General features: G+C 41.2%; 1 protein-coding gene across 12 annotated transcripts in view; it reads left to right on the top strand.

Annotated features, from left to right (window-relative positions):
• Positions 1-23673, top strand: part of DOCK9 (dedicator of cytokinesis 9) — a 267093-nt gene that overhangs the window by 217215 nt on the left and 26205 nt on the right. For 4 of the 12 annotated variants that reach the window (XM_069467598.1, XM_069467601.1, XM_069467599.1 and 1 more), the window contains exons 37-44: positions 507-554; positions 3748-3791; positions 11343-11458; positions 16400-16537; positions 16652-16834; positions 18283-18396; positions 18512-18727; positions 21379-21436. In XM_069467598.1, coding sequence (XP_069323699.1) covers positions 507-554; positions 3748-3791; positions 11343-11458; positions 16400-16537; positions 16652-16834; positions 18283-18396; positions 18512-18727; positions 21379-21436 — 917 coding nt within the window. Of the gene's footprint in view, positions 1-506; positions 555-3060; positions 3198-3747; positions 3792-11342; positions 11459-16399; positions 16538-16651; positions 16835-18282; positions 18397-18511; positions 18728-21378; positions 21437-22322; positions 22401-23673 lie in introns of all 12 variants that reach the window. The other 8 variants (XM_069467597.1, XM_069467595.1, XM_069467596.1 and 5 more) reach the window with 4 other exon arrangements.

Raw genomic sequence — 23673 nt, 5'->3', positions numbered from 1 at the left:
AAGAAAACACATGACTTTTTTAAAAAATCAATTTTATGGATATATTTTTAAAAAACCAAAAAAATATACACTTGATGTCTATAGGGGATCAGTCTGTACACTTGAGCCAAAAGAAAGAGCTCCTTATATAGATTTGAATGAGGATGAATAAACAACTTGGAACACTGTGTATGGTTTTCAGTGTGATTTCTAAGGCCAACTGCCTTGGAGTAAATCTCCCAACCCTGAGTTGATGGACAGTCCTGTCACTCATGGGCCTTTGTTCTGTGTGGCTCCAGCCAGCCACACGATGCCAATAGACACACAATATAGGGCTTCCCTCACAGGTTATTAATTTTCTCTGAGTTTAAAGGGACCATCCAGAGAATTTATGAAACCCAGAAGTAAGGGTCTAGTGGTAGACATTAGTGTTTATTGAATTTATTGTTGTTAGTGGATAAATAAAATAGTATATTGAAAACAATTTTATCTTCATGTTTCCCTAATGATTTTTATCATGTCTGCAGAGTCTGCTTGCACCAGTTCCAGTACATGGGGAAGCGATACATAGCCAGGTACTGTGGGCGTTTTAGTTTGAAGTGTGTCGTTCTCTGTATTCCTTGGGTCTGACTGTGTGGGATGGTCGTCTGTGGTGACTGGCGGTGCGGTTCGTGTGAGCAACCGTGGAGATGGCTTTGGATTGCCGCCGTGCAATCTGGTAGTGTCTTTCATCTGCATTCCTACCTTCCTCTGCCTTGTTTTGTCTCGTGCGTATCTCTTGGACAGATTTTCCGTAGTGGTGCTTGTGACACTTCTACCCTTCCTTCCAGACTCTCCCTCAGGCTCTGCTCTGTCTCCTCCCCTTTCTCGTCTCCCCATTCCTCTTCATGAGTTTTCTCCTTCCTCAGTGATTCCTCTTCCTCCATTTCATTTTTAAAGATCATTTTTACTGTTCCTGCTCCCAACTACAAAGACGCTAATTTCTCATCTAACCGCTCTCCTTCTTTCCTGATGAAACAGCGTTTTGAGTCCATTCCAAGACCTTCTCTAAAATGCAGCCTTTTCTCCTCCGATGCTGACTAACCTATCAGCGCCCTGTGTTCTCACCTGGCCAGAGCTCTCTGTTGAGTGTCCCACCTCCCCACTGTCCTGGGGTTCCGGGAGAGCGAGTCTCCTCGCAGATGTGTGGCCAGACAGCGCCTTCTTTGTTAGTTCCTCACAGCACATCTTGTCTGCCTTCCTTCCTCCTGCCCTGCAGCCATGTAGTTTGTCTATATCTGGTTTTCCCTGCACTGTGAGCCGTTCTCTGTTAGTGTATTTATGGGGTCTGGGTCTAAGTGTTATATTTTTCGACTGTTCTTTTTAACAACTTAATTGTAGATAAGCTAATATTTATGTTTTAAGAAAAACTTTAAAATTGAATTCTAATTGAAGTTTGCTTCTCATATCTGTAATTCTATATTATAGCAATAAAATAGGACAGATTTTTAATAGACTTTCTATTTGTGAAGATTTTATGTTACCATTGTTCTTTTCTGAGGATATGTGAAAAGTTTTCAGAATTATGTTTTATGTTAAGCAATAAGTGTATGTGTTTTCTTTTAAAAAGAAGCAAATTTAGACTATTTTGTGCTTTCCTCATGCTAATATTTTCTATTTTTAATTGAAATGTGGTAATACTTAAAGTTTTCTTATTTTAACTTTTATTTTTATCAGTTTTTATATCTGAGTTTTCAAGTACCAGATGCAAATATATATACAAGGTGTCTTTATATCAACAATATCTCATTCATTGCCTTTTAAAATTTCTCTTTGACTTTGTCCTGTGAAGATACGGGCAAATAGTATATTTTATAACAGAAAGGCACTGTGCTGAGCGAGCTTCACACGCTTTTTGCAGTAACTGTCACCTACATCACAAGATGGCATTTGGAGAATGTTGTGCCACGTAGAATAAAATGCCTCAGAGCTTAAAATGGTGAATGTGGGAAGCTGAAGATTAATGTCTTGACAAAATATTTTAGAATTGGGCTTTGTGAAGTGTTTAACTTATTTTTTTCAGGGGATATAAATTTAACTTTTTAAAAGAAAATCTTGTGACTTCATAAGCACCCTGTATATATTTGCATATAAAATCATGGACTGCCTTAAAAATAGATGGGCAGAGGAAGGCAGGCATGGAGATAATGTTACTTTGTTCCATGTACTGTGGCAAGATATGCCTTGCTTTATATAAAAATTACCGTGGTCTATGCTGCATGCGAAAAAGATCCTGAACTATAATGTGGATATTGTCAATGTTTGCCATCCATGGTGGTCGGGTTTGATGAACACTGTGCCTTCTCATCCTCACTTTGAGATCACCCAGCAGCATGCTGTCAGTGAAAGTCCATGCATGTCCCTGTTGCCCTACACACAATAACATGATGAGGGGAACAGTTGGCTCTGGGACGGGGGACAGGTGTCACTCCAGCACTGGTCTCGTTTTCATCTGCTCTGGTGATGGTACACAGTAGGAAGTTAGCTGTTTGATTGCTAACCCAGATCACTTTTCTGTTTTCTCTACTTGACTGCTGACAAGTTTAACAAAGTGTGTGGCTCTTCTCCTTCCTGCTTGGGTAAGAATAAAGGTGTTCAAACTGCCTCATATAATCCCTCCCATTGCATGTTCGTTCTCTGTTTCTTGCAATGCATTTTTCAATTTAAAAAAAATATGTTTTTGTTCATTTAGAACATATATAATCCAAAAAGATTAATGATGTGTTTTGACAGTTGTCAGAACCCTAACTTCAAGCACTATGTTGGAGTGATGCTCACTTTCTTAAAAGCAGCATCTCTAAAATACTTTATGAAAATGAAAAAGGTCTCTGCTTTGGCGTGATTTTTGCTTCTGGGCTGTCAGGTGCTTTGCTGTGAATACTTTAAGAGCTGCCGCCTGGTTGTGTCTCTGGCTGCTCCGCTGGCTCAGTCAGTGTGTGGCCGTCTCCTTCATGCCATGTCGTGGCTTCACTAACGCTCCCCGTCTTGCTGCGGTGTAACACATCTAACTTTTGCTTCTATCCCATTTCACTCATGTTGCAGGAACCAGGAGGGGTTGGGACCCATAGTTCATGATCGAAAATCTCAGACATTGCCTGTTTCCCGTAACAGAACAGGAATGATGCATGCCAGATTGCAGCAGCTGGGCAGCCTGGATAACTCTCTCACTTTTAACCACAGTAAGTCCCATGACATACCATCGTAACAGCCAGCCATCTCATGTGCCATCTCAGAGGGGAGAGCCCCAGACCACACCATACCTCGTTACCAACTCGATTTTTCTTCTAGCTCAAAGCGAGTAGGATGAAGAGCTCATGGCACAGTTCCCTTCCCTGGAGGAGAGTGCTCAGCATTTGGGAGTGACACAATGTGGAACATGCTCAACTACAGCACCAAACCTGAAAGTGCTAGACCCTTTGCCCTGTCCCCAAAACAAAATTTGGCAGGTTCAGTAGCCAGACATTTTCTGGTATTTTAACCATAATGTTTAGATTCATTGCCTGTAGCCAACTTACTGATTTTGCCCTGCAATTCCTGAGAACATCTGGGACAGATTCCTTTCACCTATCCTGATCCTGTGCATGTAATTGATCAAGCATCCACATTCTGACATTCCAGCTCTGGATGGATGTTAATCCTTCACTGCTATGAAAACATAAAGCCCGTGAATCAATTTGTAAGGGTGTGGAAAAGCGTCCAATAACAAAGTGACTTTTTCTGTGTTTTCAGTGTGAGAAAGATATCAAGTGTGCTTGGAATTTCTGTAGACAATGGTAAGATTTAATCAGGTTGAAGTCTGCTTATGAGGCCGCTTCACTTGCAAGCCAAGACCTTTTTGTTCATCTCGCCTTCCTAACTTTGGGGCTTTCTAACTTCACAATAGAGATTCTGCCAAAATGTGGGAGTGTATTTTTAATTTACTTTTATCAGTCACCAGAGGGGACGTGGCATCATGTGCTGTTTCTAGAAATGTAAGTGTTTCATTTCTTAAGGGTTTCTCAAAGTAGAAAACCTGAAAGATAACCATGCATGGCCAGGCGCGGTGACTCATGCCTGTAATCCCAGCACTTTGGGAGGCCAAGGTGGGAGGATCGCTTGAGGCAGGGAGCTTGAGACCAACCTGAGCAACATAGCGAGACCCCTGTCTCTACAAAAAATTTTTAAAAATTAGCCAGGCATGGTGGCATCCACCTGTAGTCCCAGCTACTCAGTAGGCTGAGGTGGGAGGATCGCTTGAGCCCAGGAGTTTGAGGCTACAGTGAGCTATGATGATGCCACCACTGTACTTCATCCTGGGCAACAGAGTGCAACCCTGTCTCAAAAAACAAACAAACAAACCAACAAACCAACCATGCAGCACATGAAAAATTTGTGTGATCATTTATAATATATCCCATTTCTATTAGCTCTCTTAGCATCATGTTCTCTGAACCATTGCATCTCCTCTCCGAGCATGACATAGCCAGCTATTGTTTTATCTAGACCACTATTTGTTCTCATTCCCAGTGCTGTCTTTAATACATGGTTATTAATAACTTCTCTTCATTTCTAATCATAAGAATTCCACTCACTGTGATTTTTCATACCTGTTTTTTGGTATAGGCTAAGAGTAAAGGCAATATTCCCAACACCTTGTGTCGGTAATAGTTCAAAGTAAGACAAATGAGGAACCAAAACACAGCAGCTTCCCACTCCTCCACCCCAGCAGGGTTAAATGTAATGAGTATTGTCTCTATAAAATTCTAGGCCTAATTTAAACAATATTATGTCAGTATGTCACACACTGAATTGGTAGCCATAAAGTGCTAGTTCTGAGTTCTATACTTAGCTGTAGAATGTACATTTTATGACACATTTAAGGCTATAATACTTGATGTTTTAACATCTTGTCTGTTGGAGCTTTTTCTAGCTCTGTAGACAATGGGTTGAAACAAACACAACCAGGAGTTTTGTAATTTTTAGTTTTCATTTCCTTTTTTGGAACGGAAATTCAATCCCAAGTCCATTGCTGGCCTCCCTTCGCTCAGATAATTTATATAACACAGAGACCAACTCACTGTCAGTTGAAATTAATTCCTAAACTTTGAAGCATGTTTTTAAAAAAAATCATAAGCAGACCTAAAGATAAAGGTAATCGTTTAGGGAACACAGAAAAAGAAATTAAATGAATGATCCACACGTGAATAAATAACCATAACCCACTCAGATATGCAGCAGCTCTCCCCACTGCAAATGGGTTTTGTGTGGCGGCTTGAATTGGAGGAGAGAGACAGCTGGCCTTGTGTCGCTGCCAAGTGCCCTCTGGCTAACATGGTTGATCTCCATTCTTCCAGCCACCCATAGAAAGCCCCATCCTCCTGCCTCCTCTTTCAGCCTCGTATTTGCTTCCGTCATTTGTCAGCGATACACTGTCCTCAGTCATGTGTTCTCCTGCTTTGCCAGTAGACAGCGTGTAGCCTGCGCCTGTGTTCCCACTATTCCTGCTCGTCCAAATTGATTTTAACGTCTCTGAGATCATTGCATCTTCTCCGAGTTCAGTTTTCATGTACATCTCTAATCCTCATTGTGTTCGAGTGGCTTCATCCTTTCCCTGTGCTAGCTCTTTGAGCTCCATATCATCAACTCAGCCACAAACAGCAAAGAAAAGGGGGTGTGCATTGTATGTATCATGTGTGTATGAACATGTATGTGTATATGCATATATACATACATTTCGGTTTCCATCTGTACTTGGGTATTTTATGTGAAATTTGTGGCCATATATATCTCTTTTAAAAATCACATTTAACAATGAATACAATACCTTCTGTTGGACCAACCAATATGACACATATCCTATATGTGAGAGGCTTGCCAGGGGTACCCCAGAGTCTAAAATGAATTTATTTCAGAAATGAATCAAAATAGGAAGAGATCCTAATGTATCTGCTTCACTTCCTCTCTGTCGGAGTAGGAAAGGCCTTGTCAACCTCAGCTTGACCAGCAGGGAGCAGCAGAGGACCGCAAAAAACTGAGTCCTTTGTAGGTCTGGCCGTGCGGCACCATCCCCAGGCTGTCCCCATCACCCGCTGATAGCAGGGCATGGAAGAAGGCACCACATGGGCTACGCATGTGACTCTAGCAAGGACTTACCTTTACTCTTTAATTTTTCTGGGAAGTAACGAAAATGGCAGATCCAGCTATGGCCAAATAGTCTCAACAATTTGAAAAACACTCTTAAAGGACAGGATTGTTGTTTGGGTCATTGCCCAAGTGTATGAAAAGTAAATCTTTAGAACATTTATGCATTGACCTACTGAGTTTAACCTGTACTCATTGGGTGTCAGTAGAACAGATTTGTATCAAATGACAAATGAAGAGTGATAGCTACATGTAGATTATTTTAAATAAACCCTATTATGGGGGGAAATTGAGAGTGGTAGCTACACGTAAAATATACAGACCATATTATGAGGGGGAACTAAGTGAAACTTTTGCAAAAATTATATAAAATAACACTTTATATTTACTTTGATGTTACGTGGTGTTCTGGGAATATATTCAATTCATTTGCTTCATAATTCATATTGCCTGCTGGTGTGATTGGAGGAAAGCCCGCCAAGAGGTAGGAATACATGAAGAAAACCTGTATTTGATACAATTCAATATAAGAGAGAGGCAGCTTAAGGTCACGGGGTTAAGTTGCGGAGCATTAGATTTCATGTCAGTACTGGAAAGTGTTTTCTAACAGAACAGGCAGGTACTGAGCTGCCTGTGAAGCCCAGGTGGATGCCTGTAGCTGAGGGTGTGAAAACAGATTGCATGAGGGCCTGTTGGGGGTATTGTCCAGGTCACTTAAGTGTCCAATGAGGAGCTGAAAGATGTGACTTGTGAACCTTCATTTCACTCTGACGTTCTTTGGTGTCTATGAAGCACAAGAAAATGAATATAGGTGATTATTATATTCCTTTACTGTACATAACACTGAATTAATATTAAAAATACAGAGAACATGTAGATCTCTGAATTAAAATTAATGTTTTTTCAAAAGTTTCTAAGCATGCATGATATATCTTTAGAATTGGGTAAAATGTACTTGGATGCTTTCAAAGTACAGACTCAAGATAGTAAATGAAATGTTTGTTTATAAACCTGTGTTTCATTCTGAGGCACATTTTTGCACATTTTCTAATATTTCTAAAATCTGGATGTATCTTCCATGTTACATCTAATATGGTAGTCTGCCGTTGATGGAGTCTCAGAATTGAGAAAGTCTGGTGCTGTGCACATTTAAAGTCAGTCATGTGTAATGTCCTTAAAGAGGACTTTAAAATGTATGGTGTGCTGAAACCAAGTGTGTTTACACATTGGGGTCTATGGCTCTAACGAAGTCCCAGTTTTAGATGTAGTTCAACGTTGGGTTGAGGAGCTCCACATGGAAGAGAGCTGATGGCATGGCACCCACATCCTGAAGTACAAACTTTTAGTGTGTGAATCAAAAGGCAGATAGCAAGTCACATCATTTTTGCTTTGGAATGTTACTTCTTATTCTACTCTCTACTTCTTGCCCATCTGTGAGGAAAATGTTTTTAGCAATAAAAATGGATGGAAATGAATAGTAGATTGTGTAGAAGTTGACCAGTTTGATATTTTGCATAAATATTTGCACTTAGTAAAGCCGTATTACTGTGAGTGAATATAGCTAGAGTAGGTCTTCCACATTTGGGGAATTCTTTCACAAGAGGATTCCTTATCGTTCAGTATTGATATTCTCATAAAAGTTACTGTTTTTCTGGATTCAAATTACGGGCCTGAAGAAAAAAGTCAAAATGAAAACAAGGCCGGGCGCGGTGGCTCACGCCTGTAATCCTAGCACTCTGGGAGGCCGAGGCGGGTGGATCGCTCAAGGTCAGGAGTTCGAGACCAGCCTGAGCAAGAGCGAGACCCCGTCTCTACTAAAAATAGAAAGAAATTATCTGGCCAACTAAAATATATATAGAAAAACTTAGCCGGGCATGGTGGCGCGTGCCTGTAGTCCCAGCTACTCGGGAGGCTGAGGCAGTAGGATCGCTTGAGCCCAGGAGTTTGAGGTTGCTGTGAGCTAGGCTGACGCCACGGCACTCACTCTAGCCCGGGCAACAGAGTGAGACTCTGTCTCAAAAAAAAAAAAAAGAAAGAAAACAAGAATTTTTGTTTCATGAAGGGTGAAGGCAGCTATCGAAATGGAAGTGCCTCCTGGGAATGTGTATCTGATCTACCCTTCTGTCCCAAACGTCCTCTGACGTTCAGAAAAGGCGTGTGGCCCAGGATCGGGCTTCTGCCCACTGCATTACCTCATGTCAGGGCAGTGGGAGGGAGGAAGAGTGTACACATGTGCTCAGCGTTATTGAACTGAGCTGTTCCAGCAACATGAATTTATAAAACAGAGTGACACTAATTAAATCTGAACATAGCAGATGACATTAGGGGGCAAAATCTCGTCTTTGGCCTAGGAGCGTTTAAAAGGTTTGGGGGTTTTACAATCAGTCTTTTCTCAGAGTGACAATAGAGTGAAAATTGTGTAAAGTTAAGCAGTGAATCCAAAGGATTCTAATGCAACCCAGAACATGGGTGCAGGAGAAGGTAGAGAGTCCTACCCCTCTGTCCCTGCCAGCAAGGGCAGAGGGCGTCAGTGCGGTGCCACACCCCCGCTCCCTGGTGGAAATCAGTAGTGTACTCCTTACTTGCCCGGCTCAGAAGCTGCTTAAGCTGCTTTCTGAAAGTTGCTGACCCTTATTTAAGAAATTTCTCTGCCTCTTGAGATCTCTTTCTTGGATTTCCTAGCTCAGTTTTGTTTTGTTGTGTTGGTCAATAACATGGCGGTCGCTGATTAAGTCTTCCTCACTCACGTACGGTCTCCAGTCCCTATGATGGGGACAGCTGCTCTGCACCGCCATCTATTTTTAGGGATTTTTAAAAATGACATTAGCTCAGGAATCCTGCTGATTTTTGAGATGGAACAGTTTAAGGAAAAGCAAAGTATAACAACTTGTGTCTAAAAGGACCATTTCTTTTAGATTCCTGGGCAACTCAGACAAGGGTAGTCAGATTAGATGTTGCAGTGGCTTCTGGGTGGTATAACAGCTTAGAGAAATTTTGTCATTATCACATTTTCACACATATGTACAGAATTATATAATAAGTTGATTAGCACAGGCCATTGATTATATGTGTTTTAAAAGCAGTGTATCTCCAAATTCTAGTTTTTAATTGTTCCAGGCTTTCAGCCAGAAGTAGGTAAATTCGGTGGGAATTCTCCAGGCCGTCTCATCTGTAATGATCACCTGGATGCCCTTCACCACTAGGTTTTCTAGAAAGAGAAAAGGATAGTTCTGTGCAGAGAAAGAAACTAAAATAATCAAAGCAAGTTCCTTGTTAAAATTTAACCCAGACTGAAACTCATTTGGGGCAAATGGCAGCCCTCAGTAAGGGTCCTTTTGACCTATGTGATGATTTTGGTTGGTCTGATAGCAGGTGTTGTATTTTTTCCCCCTTAGCACAGTTGTGGTCACTTTAACAATGATCATCAATCTGCTTTCCTCTTTCATTGTCTCTGTGTCTTACCAAGCCTCACTGAGTGAAGTAATGCCTTGGCTTATCTGAACGCAGTACAATTAATATTAGTACCCCAGCATATGCATCTTTCTTTTCCCTGGGCGATTTCTTCCTCAAAAAGCACAAATAAAAAGAAATAGAAGTAGCGTGCTGCCAAGTGTGTTAGCAATCCTCGCTAAAGACAGACATTGGCTGTGCTGCAGAGTGGAAGTAACGCGGCCCACAAACATACAACCTCAGAACCACCGTTATAAAAACAAAGCAAAGTTGGATAAAAGCGCAGAAGAGTGTTACTATTATATTTTTAAAAGCACTTCTGTAGCGTTAATGAGCTTTTTTTGTAGCCTTTTAAAAAACATTCTATATTTCTAACCCTATTTAAGTCAAAATGATGTCATGCTAGTTTCTTTACTTTTTCCTGATAATATGTAATATGATACATATGACCAGGATAAGGAATTTGGAGTGTAGTTTTTTTTCTCCATTACTGGTCTCAAGAAAATTCCCTAGGTTTTCTGTACTTCGTTTTCTTGATCTGTATACAAAATGTCTTCCTCTCTGGAGGATCAGGAAAATTACTTAAGTAATAAGTGTTGATTTATTTTTGCTCCTTGGAGAAAGACATTACATGGTGTTTTATTATATTGCCATCTTTCTTTGTACTCTAGATCAATACTGTAACATCTTTGCATTCCTATATGTATTTCTGCTAATGCATACCATTTCATAATTTAATATCTCAAATTGTGTGTCAAAGTGCATTTATATTAGTACTAAATTGATTTACAGCCATATATAGAAGATTTCAGTTTGTATTTAAATTATGTGTGATTAAATTTAAATGACAGATTCTTCAAGTCCTTTCCTTTTCCTAAACATTTCTTTCAGACATGTTGGCTTTTATGCTTTTTATTAAAGCAAGTAGAATATTCTTAGCAGTGCAGTCAACTCTTGGTTATCATTTATGATTCTAGCTGATAATGCAAATCTTGATATTACTGACTTAACCCTTTTCCAGCACTCACCATGTGCGAGGCACTATTCCAAGAACTTCACAAATATTAACAAATTTAATCCTCACCCCAAGCCTTTGAGATAGATACTGTTATTATCCTCATTCTACAGATGAGGAAACTGGGGTGTAAAGAGGCCAGAGAACTTGCCCAGGGTTGCACAGCTGGTAAGTGCAAGCTATATTCAGGGACTAGCAGGCTAATCTCAGGCTAATTTTCTGAACTCTGCACTGTGCAGCCTCCTGCATCTGCACAGGAAGCTTTGGGATCTCAGCCTCCCTAAGCACTCCTACCAGATCACTGAATTGTCCCATGCCTATCTTGCTGGGAGTCCTGGCTCCACTGTTTACTACCTGTGTGACTTTAGACGAGTTGTTTAGCCTTTCTGTGCCTCTATTTCCTTATCTGCAAAAAGGGTTTAATAACATACAGACTTCATAGGACTGTTGAGGGATTAAATGAGATAATATATGTAAAGTTCATAGAATCATGGCTGGCACACAGCAAGCACATAACAAATGTTTGCTGTTGTTATTGCCCTTCCAGAGTCGAAAAAGAGTTATAATTGAATGGAGACATTTTTAATACTCCCCTACTCCCCCCCATCCCCCCCAAAAAGACAGGTGAGGCTCCAAAGTGGGCCTTCTGTAAATAATCAAAAGTTGACTGTGACCATCCCATCCTGCCACCCTGCAGTGTGAGCCGCAGGGCAGTAATCTTGTGCTATAATTCACGCAGGCTATGGCCACTCGGACGCAGATGTCCTTCACCAGTCATTGCTGGAAGCCAACATTGCTACTGAGGTTTGCCTTACGGCTCTGGACACTCTCTCCCTGTTTACACTGGCATTTAAGGTTAGTAGCGAACAGCTGCTCATGGGCAGAGTTTTTACCTTTTAAATTCATTCTGCTTATTAAGCTCAACCAGCACAAACTGACTGTGTTGTATTTTTACTTCAGCAACTGTTTTTGCCCCTGTAAGGAAACCATTAATCCTTAAATTCCTTTAAAGAAATGATTCCACAATGACTTACTTGAATATGGTAAAGTTTGACTGGTCATCATGTGCCACATGCTTGGACATGGTGGAAACACAGTCTCTGGAGGCAGCTAACTCTTGGCTAGAACCTTGAGGATGATAAATGTAAGAACCTAATCAGGCATCTCTGCCTTGAATACCTTTAAACATATCCAAATGTTATAGCAGTTAATATTAGATATTTATATAGAGAGAAGCAATAAATACAAACAAATTTACTTGTTCAAATTTTGTTTATCTGTCACTAAATTAAATGAGAAAAACTCTTCAGAGATAGAAAATGAAAGGGTTTTTTTGGTGTAGTTTGTAAGTTTTAGCAAGTAATATTCAAGTAAATGGAGGTGGACTCTTCAGCCACCCTCTTGTTTTTAGGAACTTAACACTTCCCATTCTTGCTAAATGATTACTTCCATTGCTAGCATAGAAAGGGGAAATTGAATTGGTGTTAATATGCTATGAGTATTGAAACAGTTTGTTTATTTGCAAGGATATTTGGGAAATATAACCAAAGTCATTCTGTTTTACTTATCTCCAGTACTCACAAAGCACATTTCTTTATATGGAAGGGTAAAAATTGTTTCCCTGATATTATGTCACTTTATTTTAATATATCTTTATTCTCCTTAGCCACCACCCCACTCATGTCCCTGTGAAATGTCGTTACTAGAAACCCAGCTGATAGATGAGGAAATTACAAACCCTAATAGAATGAGTATGGAGTGGGGTGGAGGAGAGCAGTGCCTTATTACATGGAGCCTTTCCTACAGTGGCTCTAGAAGCATGGTCTCCAGGCCAGCAGCAGCTGCAACCTCTGGGAAGCTGTTAGAAATGGAAATTCTTAGGCCCCACCCACACCTACTGAATCAGAAACTCTTGGTGTGAGACCCGAACATTACAGCTTGAGAACCATGGCTCTACTATAACCATAAAAGAGATTTTGGAACCTGTATTTCTTTTGGATATTTTTAGTTAAAAATTCTTATAGAAATAGACAGTGAAGGTTTTGAATGTGAATATTTGGCAATGCACACCTGTGTCAGCGCTAAACATAAATCCTTAAGTTCAGAACTGCAGTTGGAACAGTTTCTTCCACTCTCTGCCTGTGCCTCAGCATTTAAAAGCAGGAAATTTATGGAGCCACAGAGCAGGTGCAGAGGTGGCATCACAGTGTGAACTAAGGACACATGCAGCCAAGTGCAGCCTGGGAATATTCTCACCCTGAGAATAGTGATAGTTTTCTTACTGAACAGCCTATAGTTCTTACCCAGCGTCTCTTTAAATTGCTTGATTAACATTAAAGCAGAGTGTTTGTCAAGGTTCCCAGATCTCCAAATGTCTGGTCACCAGGTAGGTTCTGACTCCTGAAAAACAAAGAGCATCTGATGACTTCTGATTCAAAGCTGATGGTGACACTTATGAGCTGAGTGTCTTTGGGAGAATTATTAGTATTAGTTGGTATGTGCACACCTAAGATTTCTCATCTGTAAGGCTGGAAAAATGGGTTCTACCTCTCAGGGCTGTTGTGAGTTTTAGGAGAGATGACCCGAGAAGGCCTCCCACATTACTGGTATATACCAGGCTCTAGTACGCTTGGAGCCAATGTGTGTATGGAGATACTGTGGTCTCTAGATTCTAGCTCCACCATTAGCCATCTTTTTAGCCTTGGGCTGTGTCTACTTGACATCTCGTAGTGCTGATTTCCTTACCTAAAACATGGCAATTATGCCTACTCAATAAAGTGGAAGTACAAATGGGTTGATGTGAAGTATCCAAAAACATCTATCCTGAGACTGGAGCTACTATGTAGTAGGAGCTCAAGTGTTAACTCAAGGTTAGCAACAAGCACTTTTTCCTGTGTTCGCTCCTTTCTGTCCTATGGTAAAGGGCCTTGATCCCTGAAATGCCCAAGGAAGACTGAGCTTTAGAACTAAGGCAATCTCTGTTAAAGTCTGTATGTCTGTGTGCAAAAATGTTTCGTGTTTAAAGCTCAGCATCCCCCATAAAGAGTGGGAAGGGGCAAATGTAGGGTGCAAATGTGGCATTACTGGGTGTTGGGCCCAGTGGTAGGACAGGCTTACCTGGCTTAGACTCCCAGGTGTGAGAGGTCCACTGGCACAGCAGCCACTGGGATCTTCCTCTGCAGATATTTACTCAACTGAGGCATCAGTTGAAGCATATCAGAAACATGCTAACGTTGAGTGAGCCGACATCATTCTGTGCAAGGAAATCATCTTTGACAGATGTAGCCCTGTCTTTGCTGACTCTCTTAATTGACCACATCTAATAAGTTGCCAAAGACAATCCAGAAATCAATGTCTTAATAAGGTAAAATGTTTGAAAGATTTAAGTCCTGGATTCTGGTTGTTATGTATTATTATATTAGCTTCCTGCCATCTATTGAGTGCCTTCTGTGCCTCAGGCATTAATCTTCATAACAACTCTGCCTAGTAGATCTGATTAGCTCACACATTACAGACGAGGAAATTGAGGCTGAGACAAGGTAGGAAATTTGCCCAAGATCACTACACAACTGGCCTGCCCAAGATCTTGTACTGCACTGAGTCAGGTGTGTGTGTATGTGTGTGTATGTGTGTTATGTGTGTATGAGAGAGAGAGAGAGAGAGAGGTGAGCTGAGTGACTATCAAGGTAATTAAATGATCTCTCATATACAGAAAGAAGAAAATTACCAAGCACTCATCAGTTGCCAAATACCATGCTGGGCACTTTCACATATGTTATGCCATTTAATACATAAAAGGGTGTGTTTTGTAAACTAAGATAGTTACATGCAAAAAAATACAGTTCTTCTGTGGCTATTTTATAATGCCTCTTATTAACACAGCCCCAAATCAATGCTGGCCTTTAAATATTGTATAATATTTTTAATGTGTTCACAAATTTAATTTAATCTAAAAATATATTTTTAGCAATTCCGTTTAAAACCTTTTTCTATTTGATCTACACAGTGAGAACTAACACAGAACCACAGGTACAGTAGGAACCAAAAGAGTGAGGAGCACATGAGTGGTTGGAGTTTGTGATCTGGTTTGCATAGCCATGACCCTGGGCTGCAAAGACATACCAGATGTCATACTAGACATACTAGGTCATCTTAGTGATTGACGAGCATATGCAACTGAAACAACTCTTCTCCAAGCTGAATTTTTTAAAGTTATTTTAAATCAATTTCTAAATAAAAATAAATGCCATATGCCTCGGAAAGACTTAGCTGTCTTAAATTACTTTGTTCCAGATATCTCATTATGGCACCCGAGGTTTAAGTTTATTTTCCTCTGTGTTCCTGGATCTTCAGAAATTACTAATATTGAGTTTTTGTTCCCTGAAAGGTGTTCTCTCTCTTTTTTTGAACAGTTGCTCATAGTTGAGAATTGTATCATATTGATTTAATTAGTCATGTTTTCTGCTTATTAAAGTGGTCCTCTTTTATGTGACGGAATTCAGTATGGTACCTCAGTATCTCATGAAATAAAGATCACTGAATTCCAGGTGTCCCACCAGCTGTGATACATCTGCAATTCACTGGACCTAAAAAAGTAAAATGTATCCCTTGACTAAAACTTTCCCTCCAACAATAAGATGAGGTAAATCTTGCTCTGAAACTATAGCCCCAGCCATAATTTTTATGTAGCAAAATTATGTGGACATAAGTTATCCCTGTTCATTTGTCCAAATTGCAAGGATGGTTTGAGATACTGGCCTCTTGACATTTTTTTATGACAGTCACTTTTGCCTACTTATACAAAATGCGCACATATATTCTTCCCAAACACAAACCTTTGTTCATACAGACTTGTCCATATTTGAAGCCAGTGCTCATTAGTGTCACACACGTTTAGACATGAAGCTCCGTGCTGGCTTCTTGCTGGGCTGCACCTCTAGCTACTGTGTATATTCTACAATCGATGGGAGATTTAGCCAGCCAGGCTTCCAAAGTGATTAATTAGGGTAAATTTTCTACTGAGGTGAGGAAATCTTGAAGAATGATTAGGAACAGTTAATTGTGGTCCTCTTGTTTTGTTTGATAAGCAAAATCTATGAAATATTAAAATCCTACTAGCTGCTGCTTACCGAGCTAGACCAAAGTATGCATCAGACACTTCCTACACTTGACCTCAAGTCTTCACAATAGCCATTCAAGGTCAGTTTTAGGGTTGTCTTTTTATAGATGAGAATGCTGAGACTCAATTTACCTGTGCAAATGTGTGCACATGATAAATGGTGCCTGACCAAAGCCTGTACATTCTCCACGTTACCAAGCTGTCTGATTATTCATAGCTTAGCAAAGTACCTGAGAAGCCTGGGGGAAAACCTCCTTTTAGAGGCCCTGTTTCTTTCAGTATTGCACCCCCCCCCCCCCCGCTCATAATTAGCTCACACCTGTAATGACATTTATCTGTTGGAATTAAGATGTCACAAACATCACCTCTGTATTGGTCGCTTGTGTACAGTGAAACTAAATAAATAGAAGCCCAATTAGTACTAAACAACAGTGGTCCTTTAAACTATAGTACAGTTTTCTGGAAAGTTTTTCCCCAAAGCATAAATTTATTGATAGTAGATTTATTTGTTTTGCAAGAGAATTCTGTGCTTTCCTAAAAGATTCATAGCAGAGTTTGTTTAAACTATGACTTGTCTCAACACTTGGAAAATGTAATCTTTGAGACTGAAAATTGTGTGAAACCTACTAGAGTGTCTGGTATGTCTTACTAACAAACGCGTCAATGTGTGTTTTAAGAACCAGCTCTTGGCTGACCATGGACATAATCCTCTCATGAAAAAAGTTTTTGACGTCTACCTGTGTTTTCTTCAAAAACATCAGTCAGAAACGGCTTTAAAAAATGTCTTCACTGCCTTAAGGTCCTTAATTTATAAGGTAAGTTGCTTCATCAGCGATTGCCACACGCTTCTCCTTCCACCTGAAGTTGAAGAGCACGTTACCAAGCACTGACCTTTTTGTGCTTTATCTGCTTCCTCTCAACCCACCTAGTTCCCCTCAACGTTCTACGAAGGGAGAGCGGACATGTGCGCCGCTCTGTGCTATGAGATTCTCAAGTGCTGTAACTCCAAGCTGAGCTCCATCAGAACCGAGGCCTCGCAGCTGCTCTACTTCCTGATGAGGAACAACTTTGACTACACCGGAAAGAAGTCCTTTGTCCGGACACATCTGCAAGTGCGTGTGTGTTAGCTTTCCTATGCACATTTACTCTGTGGAGTCCTGTTCTAGCAGGAACATTTACCAGTTTACCTCATCATAAAGATACTGTGAGATCTGGCCCCAAGATGGAAAATTGGGCAGTTATATTTGCTGGCTTGGTTTATTTCATGCTCCATACTGTTAAAATCTGGGCCCAAGGTACACTTCTGTTGGTAAATCCACATTTAAATATTGAATCAGCATTGGAAATTCTATGGAGTCAAGAAATACCAGAGCCTATGTGAGAATGTACAATAATAAACAGGTAAGAAACCAAAAGCCCAACCAGTGTGGTTCTTTTCTTTTAACTACGGAACACATCTGCTATCCTTTAAGAGTTAAAACATGCTAAATTCTCTGCTTCAAGAACCAGGCTACTACTACATGCTAGGATTCACGGATATAAGAATGAACAAAAGAGAACCCTCTCCTGGCCCTCATGGAGGTCTCTCTGTGCAGTGTGGCCAGTGCTGTCGTAGAGGAATTTGAGTGTGCCAGGAGGGGCACCTGGCCAGGGGACCAGGGTGGCTTCCCAGAGGACGTGAGGGCTGAATGGGGTCAGCAGTTGCAGAGTAGCAAAATGTTCCAGGCCATGGATTCACCATGGGAAGGGCCCCTCTGGGGAGCTGGGGAAGTTCCTTATTGTGGAGTTGACAACATGAGTGAGAAGATGTTGAGGAGGACACATCGTTGTGTATCTGAATCATGGTGTATTTGGAGGATCTCCTGGACTCCAGTGTTGAGAATGGATCAGGGGAGTCTAGACTTCAGCTAGAGAAACCGTTGTCAGATCTAGGACAGAGAGAGGGGTATCCTGAATCAGGGATGGTGAGGTTAGAAAGAAGAGGAGATTGAGTTGACAACACTTGGTGATTGATTATACCTGGGTACGGTGAAGGCAAAGGAGGAAATAAGAATGGCCTTTTTGTTTTAGCTCGAGCAACTGGGTAAAGGCAGCTCTATTCATAGACCCAAAAAAAGGAAATTTCCCCTGTTGCGTAGTCAGTATGTACACATTTTTTGATAAAAATGCAAAGGGAAATCTACCTATTGCCTGTTTAATACATATAAGTTCAAAACTGAAAACTGAGGCTCTAAATAATAAAGTCTCTGTTTTATTAGAGAAGGTGATAGATAAGTAACTATCCAAGTGGTATGAGCTGAGCTGGTCCTCATTCTCCTGTATTCTCCTCATTAGCACTTTGCTTTGCAAATGAAATACTTACAGGTAGCAAAATCACCTTCTGGAATAATTCTTAAAATGGGGGAAAAATGCCCCTGACATCATTTCCTACTCTGGAATGATCCCTGCTCAAAGCATCCCACCTTCACCCTGTCCTCAGGCACCTCCTACCTGGACACAGAAACCCGGCCTGGCAGTCATTTGAAGGAGAATTGATTTGCTCACATTTGTGTGTCCCTAGGTCATTATTTCCGTCAGCCAGCTGATAGCAGATGTCGTCGGCATTGGAGGAACCAGATTCCAGCAGTCCCTGTCCATTATCAACAACTGCGCCAATAGTGACCGGCTCATCAAGGTGGGTGGCCCGGCCCCATGTTCATTTTCACCCCAAGACTCGTCCTCTGAGGTGCGTGTGGACAGGCGAAAGCAGATGGTGCTACGTGTCCTTCCTTGTTCCACCCCTGCTTTAGCACACCAGCTTCTCCTCCGACGTGAAGGACTTGACCAAAAGGATACGCACGGTTCTGATGGCCACCGCTCAGATGAAGGAGCACGAGAATGACCCGGAGATGCTGGTGGACCTCCAGTACAGTCTAGCCAAGTCCTACGCCAGCACCCCCGAGCTCAGGAAGACGTGGCTCGACAGCATGGCCAGGATCCATGTCAAAAATGGGGATCTCTCAGAGGTACCTCTGCCAGCCACTTGACCTGGGTTTTTGAGAAAAGTGATGCCCCATTCACTTAATGAAGCCAATTTTGAGGAAAATTGTCCCCTCCATCAAAAGCAGGCAATTAAAAATAGGCAGTACTTTAAACAGTATTAGGCTTAGGGTGACCTCATAATTATCTGAGCATTTCGATAATTTAAAACAAATTGTAAGGGATTATTTTCATTGCAGAAGAGTGTTGTTTGAAAGCTCTTAAAAATATACATATTCATATAGTTGCCTGCTAATTGAAATACACATCAAATTCTGCATCAAAACTCTTCTGTAGTTCTAAAATTTAGCTATTTTATAGTAAAATTAATTTTTCCTATTATTAAGGCAATGATAGGACATCACTTTTCCCTTTTTGAGGTAGTCCATCTCCTTTTGTGGGTGCAGTAGATATTTGAGCATTCCCATCTGTGCAGAGCTGGTGTGTTGCAATAAGTATACTGCGTGGCTGGGAGTTGGGTGTGTGCACTCCAGAGACAGACTTTGAATCCAAAATCCAATATTTACTGACTGTGACATTCAGCCTGTTTTTTAACCCCTCTATGCCTGGATGACATCATCTATAAAATGGGAAATTAAAGAAAACCGTAGGCTATAGGGCAGGTTCTGTGTTCCTGTGAGAACATCAGGGTCTATACCTGAGGCATTTAGGTAACCAGTACTGTTAGGATCAACAGTATTACTAAAGCAAGCGAGCTTTGACTTTGAAACTTCTGTAGCTGTTTAAATTATGTTCTAAGTCTGAAAAAATTATCTTTTTTTTTTTTTACATATTTACATTTCAAGAAGTCTAGTGTGCTAAAAAGTACACATAACATGACAATTGTTTCACCATAAATGTAATATAAACTACACCTTAGCCATAACAAAAAGGAATTACTAAGCAGTGGTGGTAGTAGTTAGTAGTAATTTTTCTATCATTCTCAGAATTTAAGATTTTTTTTTTAATGATCTGTGTGGCCCATGTTTCATTCATTCATTTATTTACTTATTTATTTGTTATTTCTTTTTATTAGAGACATGGTCGTGCTCCGTCCTCCCCACAATCATAGCTCATTGCCAAAGTGCTGGAGTTAAAGGCATGAGCCACCATGCTCGGCCTCCAGGTCTCTTTAAAAAAAAAAAAAAAAAAAAAAAAAAAAGAACTCACTGAGCTTCAGCTGTTTCAGTTGTTTTCTCCGTGTGTTAGTTTCATGTGGCTGCCATAACAAAGTGCCAAAAACTGCATGGATTATAACAAAAGAAATTTATTCTCTCACAGTTCTGGAGGCTGGAAGTCCTAAATCAAGATGTCACCAGGGCCACACTCTCTCTCTGAATGTTCTGAGGGAGCATCTGTTCCACGCCTGTCTCTTGAGACCTCATGTTGCCAGCAATCGTTGATGTTCCTTGGCTTGTAGACAAGTCACTCCAGTCTCTGCCTCCATGGTCACATGGCATTCTCTCCCATGAGCCTGTGTCCCTGTGTCTCTTTTCCTCTTCTTATGACACCAGTCATATTGAATTTAGGGCCCACTGTACACCAATATGACCTCATCTTAACTAATTACATCTACCACAACGCTATTTCCAAATAACATCACATTCTGAGGTTCCAGGAAGGATATGAATTTGGGGGGGATGCTATCCAACCCAGTACACCCTGTAAATAAGGGACTAAAGCAGCTAATTTACGAGATTTCTTATTGCCCAGCCACATCTGGTTTTGTGTAGTTGCTCAGTGAACTGTCACGTATTTGCCTGGCTGTGTGTGCACACCCTCCTGACGTGCACTGTGGGGAGGGTTATATGATGGGAGGAGCGAATTCCCTGCCTCTACAGATCAGGCAGCAGCATGATTCTAATTCCCTAACAGACTTTTCTCTGCACGGCTCAGAGTGCATGCTATGCTGCCACACGTGCACATCGAGCAGCCTTTGCTGGTGTGTGGCTAGCTAGGGGCGAGGCCCTGGATGAGGGTACCACGTGGTGGTGGCCACCCAGCTGGCAGGAACATGGTCTTACGCATTAGAACCTTGCAGGGGGTTTACTTCCAACAACTATCTTTGATTTTTATAATACCATGGCAACTTGGTGACAATAATTTAGTTTTTATTCTTTCTTTCATTTTAACATATTTGTAACGTTACCCATTTAAGATCGAATTAGGATTTTTATTTAGAATTCTATGTTTGGAAAAAATTACAGCTTGCTCTTTTTTTAAGTCAAGAGAAAAATACATTAGCATGTGAAATTTGAGCCATTCTCTCAGGATCTAAGGAGGAATGTGCTTTCTCTTCAAATGGCCCTTTCTTTGCTTTAAGAAAAATGATACAGACATATTAGGAATATTAACATTAGAAAAAAATGCCGTTTTATTATTTACATTAAAATGTAATAATTCTACATAGAAACAAGCCTTAGCAAATTTACTGCCGTTTGTCTCAATTCCCAATTCATTCCAAATTTTTAGTTTATGTGAGTGGTTCCACTTTTTTTCAGAAGATAACATATCACCTATAGAAATACTAGTTGGTTCCCCGAGATCTGATATAAGTACATGCATTCAGTAGATCTCTGTGAACATGACGATGTACTCTTGTAAATGGTGATTCTGAGGCATGTGTCTTTTGTTATAGGCAGCAATGTGCTATGTTCACGTAACAGCCCTGGTGGCAGAATATCTCACACGGAAAGGTAAGGAATTATCCTGTGTTTTGTCAAACGAGTATAAAACTATACAAAGCAGCAGAGACAAGTGAGAGCCATTCAGGAAGATTCGAAGCTGGGGGTGGGGGGTGGGGGTTGTGTGTTTGTGATGTTCATTGTTTTATTCCCTGACATGACATTTGCTTGAGTTGGTAGGCACAGCAGAAATGCCAGTACTAAAGAGAAAAGTAGATGGTATGTTGTCTTGGAAGCTCTTTTAATGTTTCCATCCTATAAAAACTAGTTAGTGAGCTTTGCATCTGCGTGTCCCTGACTGGCCAATCTAGAGCTTAAAAGATTTTATTTTCTCTTAAGACAGTTCCCACTGGAACGATTACCAATATTTCCAATCAAAAAGTTGTAATGGGAGATTATCAGACAGCATTTTCCAGAATGCAGCCCAGCTGGCTTTGTTGTGTGAGAGGGCAGCCTTGCTGGTGGAAACCTCGCCTCCCAGTGGAGGGAGAGGGGGCCAGGGATGCTCATCTGTGCATACCCAGTTGTTCCCAGATTAGCAGGCCCTGAACTCTTCCACGGGTTCCTTTCAGTTAAATACTGGTGCTCATTTCCATTTCAAAATCAGCACAGCCCCCAGTGGTGGCATTTGTTTTGGGAATCTTGAGATTCTTAGAAATGGTAGTCATCTGCACATGTAATACTAGAGAGCACCAGATGTGGGCTGATGAGGAGTATATTTACAAAGTGAGAAATTGTATAAAACCATAGACGCTGAGGCCACAAAATGTATATTTCCGGTATAGCTGGCTATTTGGAATGGAATCTCAGAGCCCAGAAGAAGGGCTCCGTGTTCACTTAACACCAGTGCTGTTTGCCGTGAGACTGTTCATCAGGTGGTACGTTTCCTCACGTTTAGAAGCAGATGTAGCGCCTCGGCGGGGGCCGCCCCTCTTCCCCTGCAGCCATGGCACCTGCCAGAGGAGGAGCCGGGGAGGTGAGCCTGAGGGTCAGCCCGGCCCCCAGGGGCCCCTCCTGCTCTGTCACATGCCGTTCAGTGGTGTGGGGATTTTCCCTTTCAACTTTGCATGGACAGACTTCACTTTCCTTCCCTCCCTTCTCCTGGGCTCTCCGGTGGGCTGGCCATCTGTTCCTGTGGGCATGAGAGGAAGGCACTTTGGCCACCATTTTCATTATTGCATTGGAGCTGAGTTATATGGTAGCCTAAAGCATGGGTGGTTGGTTTTTTCCGTTTTATTTTTTATATGTTAATGTATCCTCAAGCTCCTAAATTAATGCTTTTCATTAAGGACTCTTGTTTCCATATAAAAAAATAAAAGCAAAGCTAAACTGGGATAGTGACAGAGATAGTGACAGAGATTCTAGGTAACCCATGAATGGCATGGAAACCTGGATCCGTGTGCACCAGAAAAATCTCGGACTCTAGGATCAACCTTTTCAAGCCTTGATTTTAAAATACTCTGTGTTCCTCCTTTTCCCTAGATATGGGAGGTCTCGGTTCAAGTTTTGACTTCTGTTTTGTTTTATTGTGGACAGGCATCTTGTGATAGAGTAGCAGAACGTTTCCAGTCCTTCACATGAGCCTTTTGCACAGCTGACATTGTCCAACTGACTTTAAGCTGTTGCCCAATGACGCCAAGATGAGTAAAGGCCCCAAACAGGCTGTCATTGCTTAAGGAATTTATCCATATCCCAGACATCGATTCTCACCTCCACGCGTACACCAGTGCCCCTTAGAGAATCAGAGTCCCTGAGCCCCTGCAGCATATGTGTTTTCTGTTGGTCCAGCTCCTCAGTTACACGGAGAAAAAGGCCCCTCCTCACCCCGAGGTGGCCGGTGTGGGGACAAGTTAAAGCAGCCTGTCTGCTCATCGTGGCCACTGTTGAGTTACAGCTGGGTTTTGCAGACTGCCTCAGGCAGGGGGAAGGGACGTTCTAATCTGAGTTACGTGTTTTCCCCTGGCCAGAGTGGGTGAGATGATAGTTTGAAGGAAACAGTTATTTTTGAGTCATACATTTCTCTTTTGTGGGCTTTGGCTTCTTAATATTTCTTGGTATCTGAGCATGAGCCATCTTAACCAAATCAAATTTTCATTTATTTGCTATTAATATTTTGCTGTTCATTTGACTGAATACCTATTTCTCAGTTTATATACAGTTTATTTAAAGATTGTATACATTTTAATAAAGGGGGGTTAAAAATAAAGGGACAAAAAAGACAGTCCAGGAGGTGAGAATTCCATATGGGG

This window comes from Eulemur rufifrons, chromosome 4, assembly GCF_041146395.1.
Source record: "Eulemur rufifrons isolate Redbay chromosome 4, OSU_ERuf_1, whole genome shotgun sequence".
NCBI classification, from domain to species: Eukaryota; Metazoa; Chordata; class Mammalia; order Primates; family Lemuridae; genus Eulemur; species Eulemur rufifrons.
This window is presented reverse-complemented; position numbering and strand designations above follow the sequence as displayed.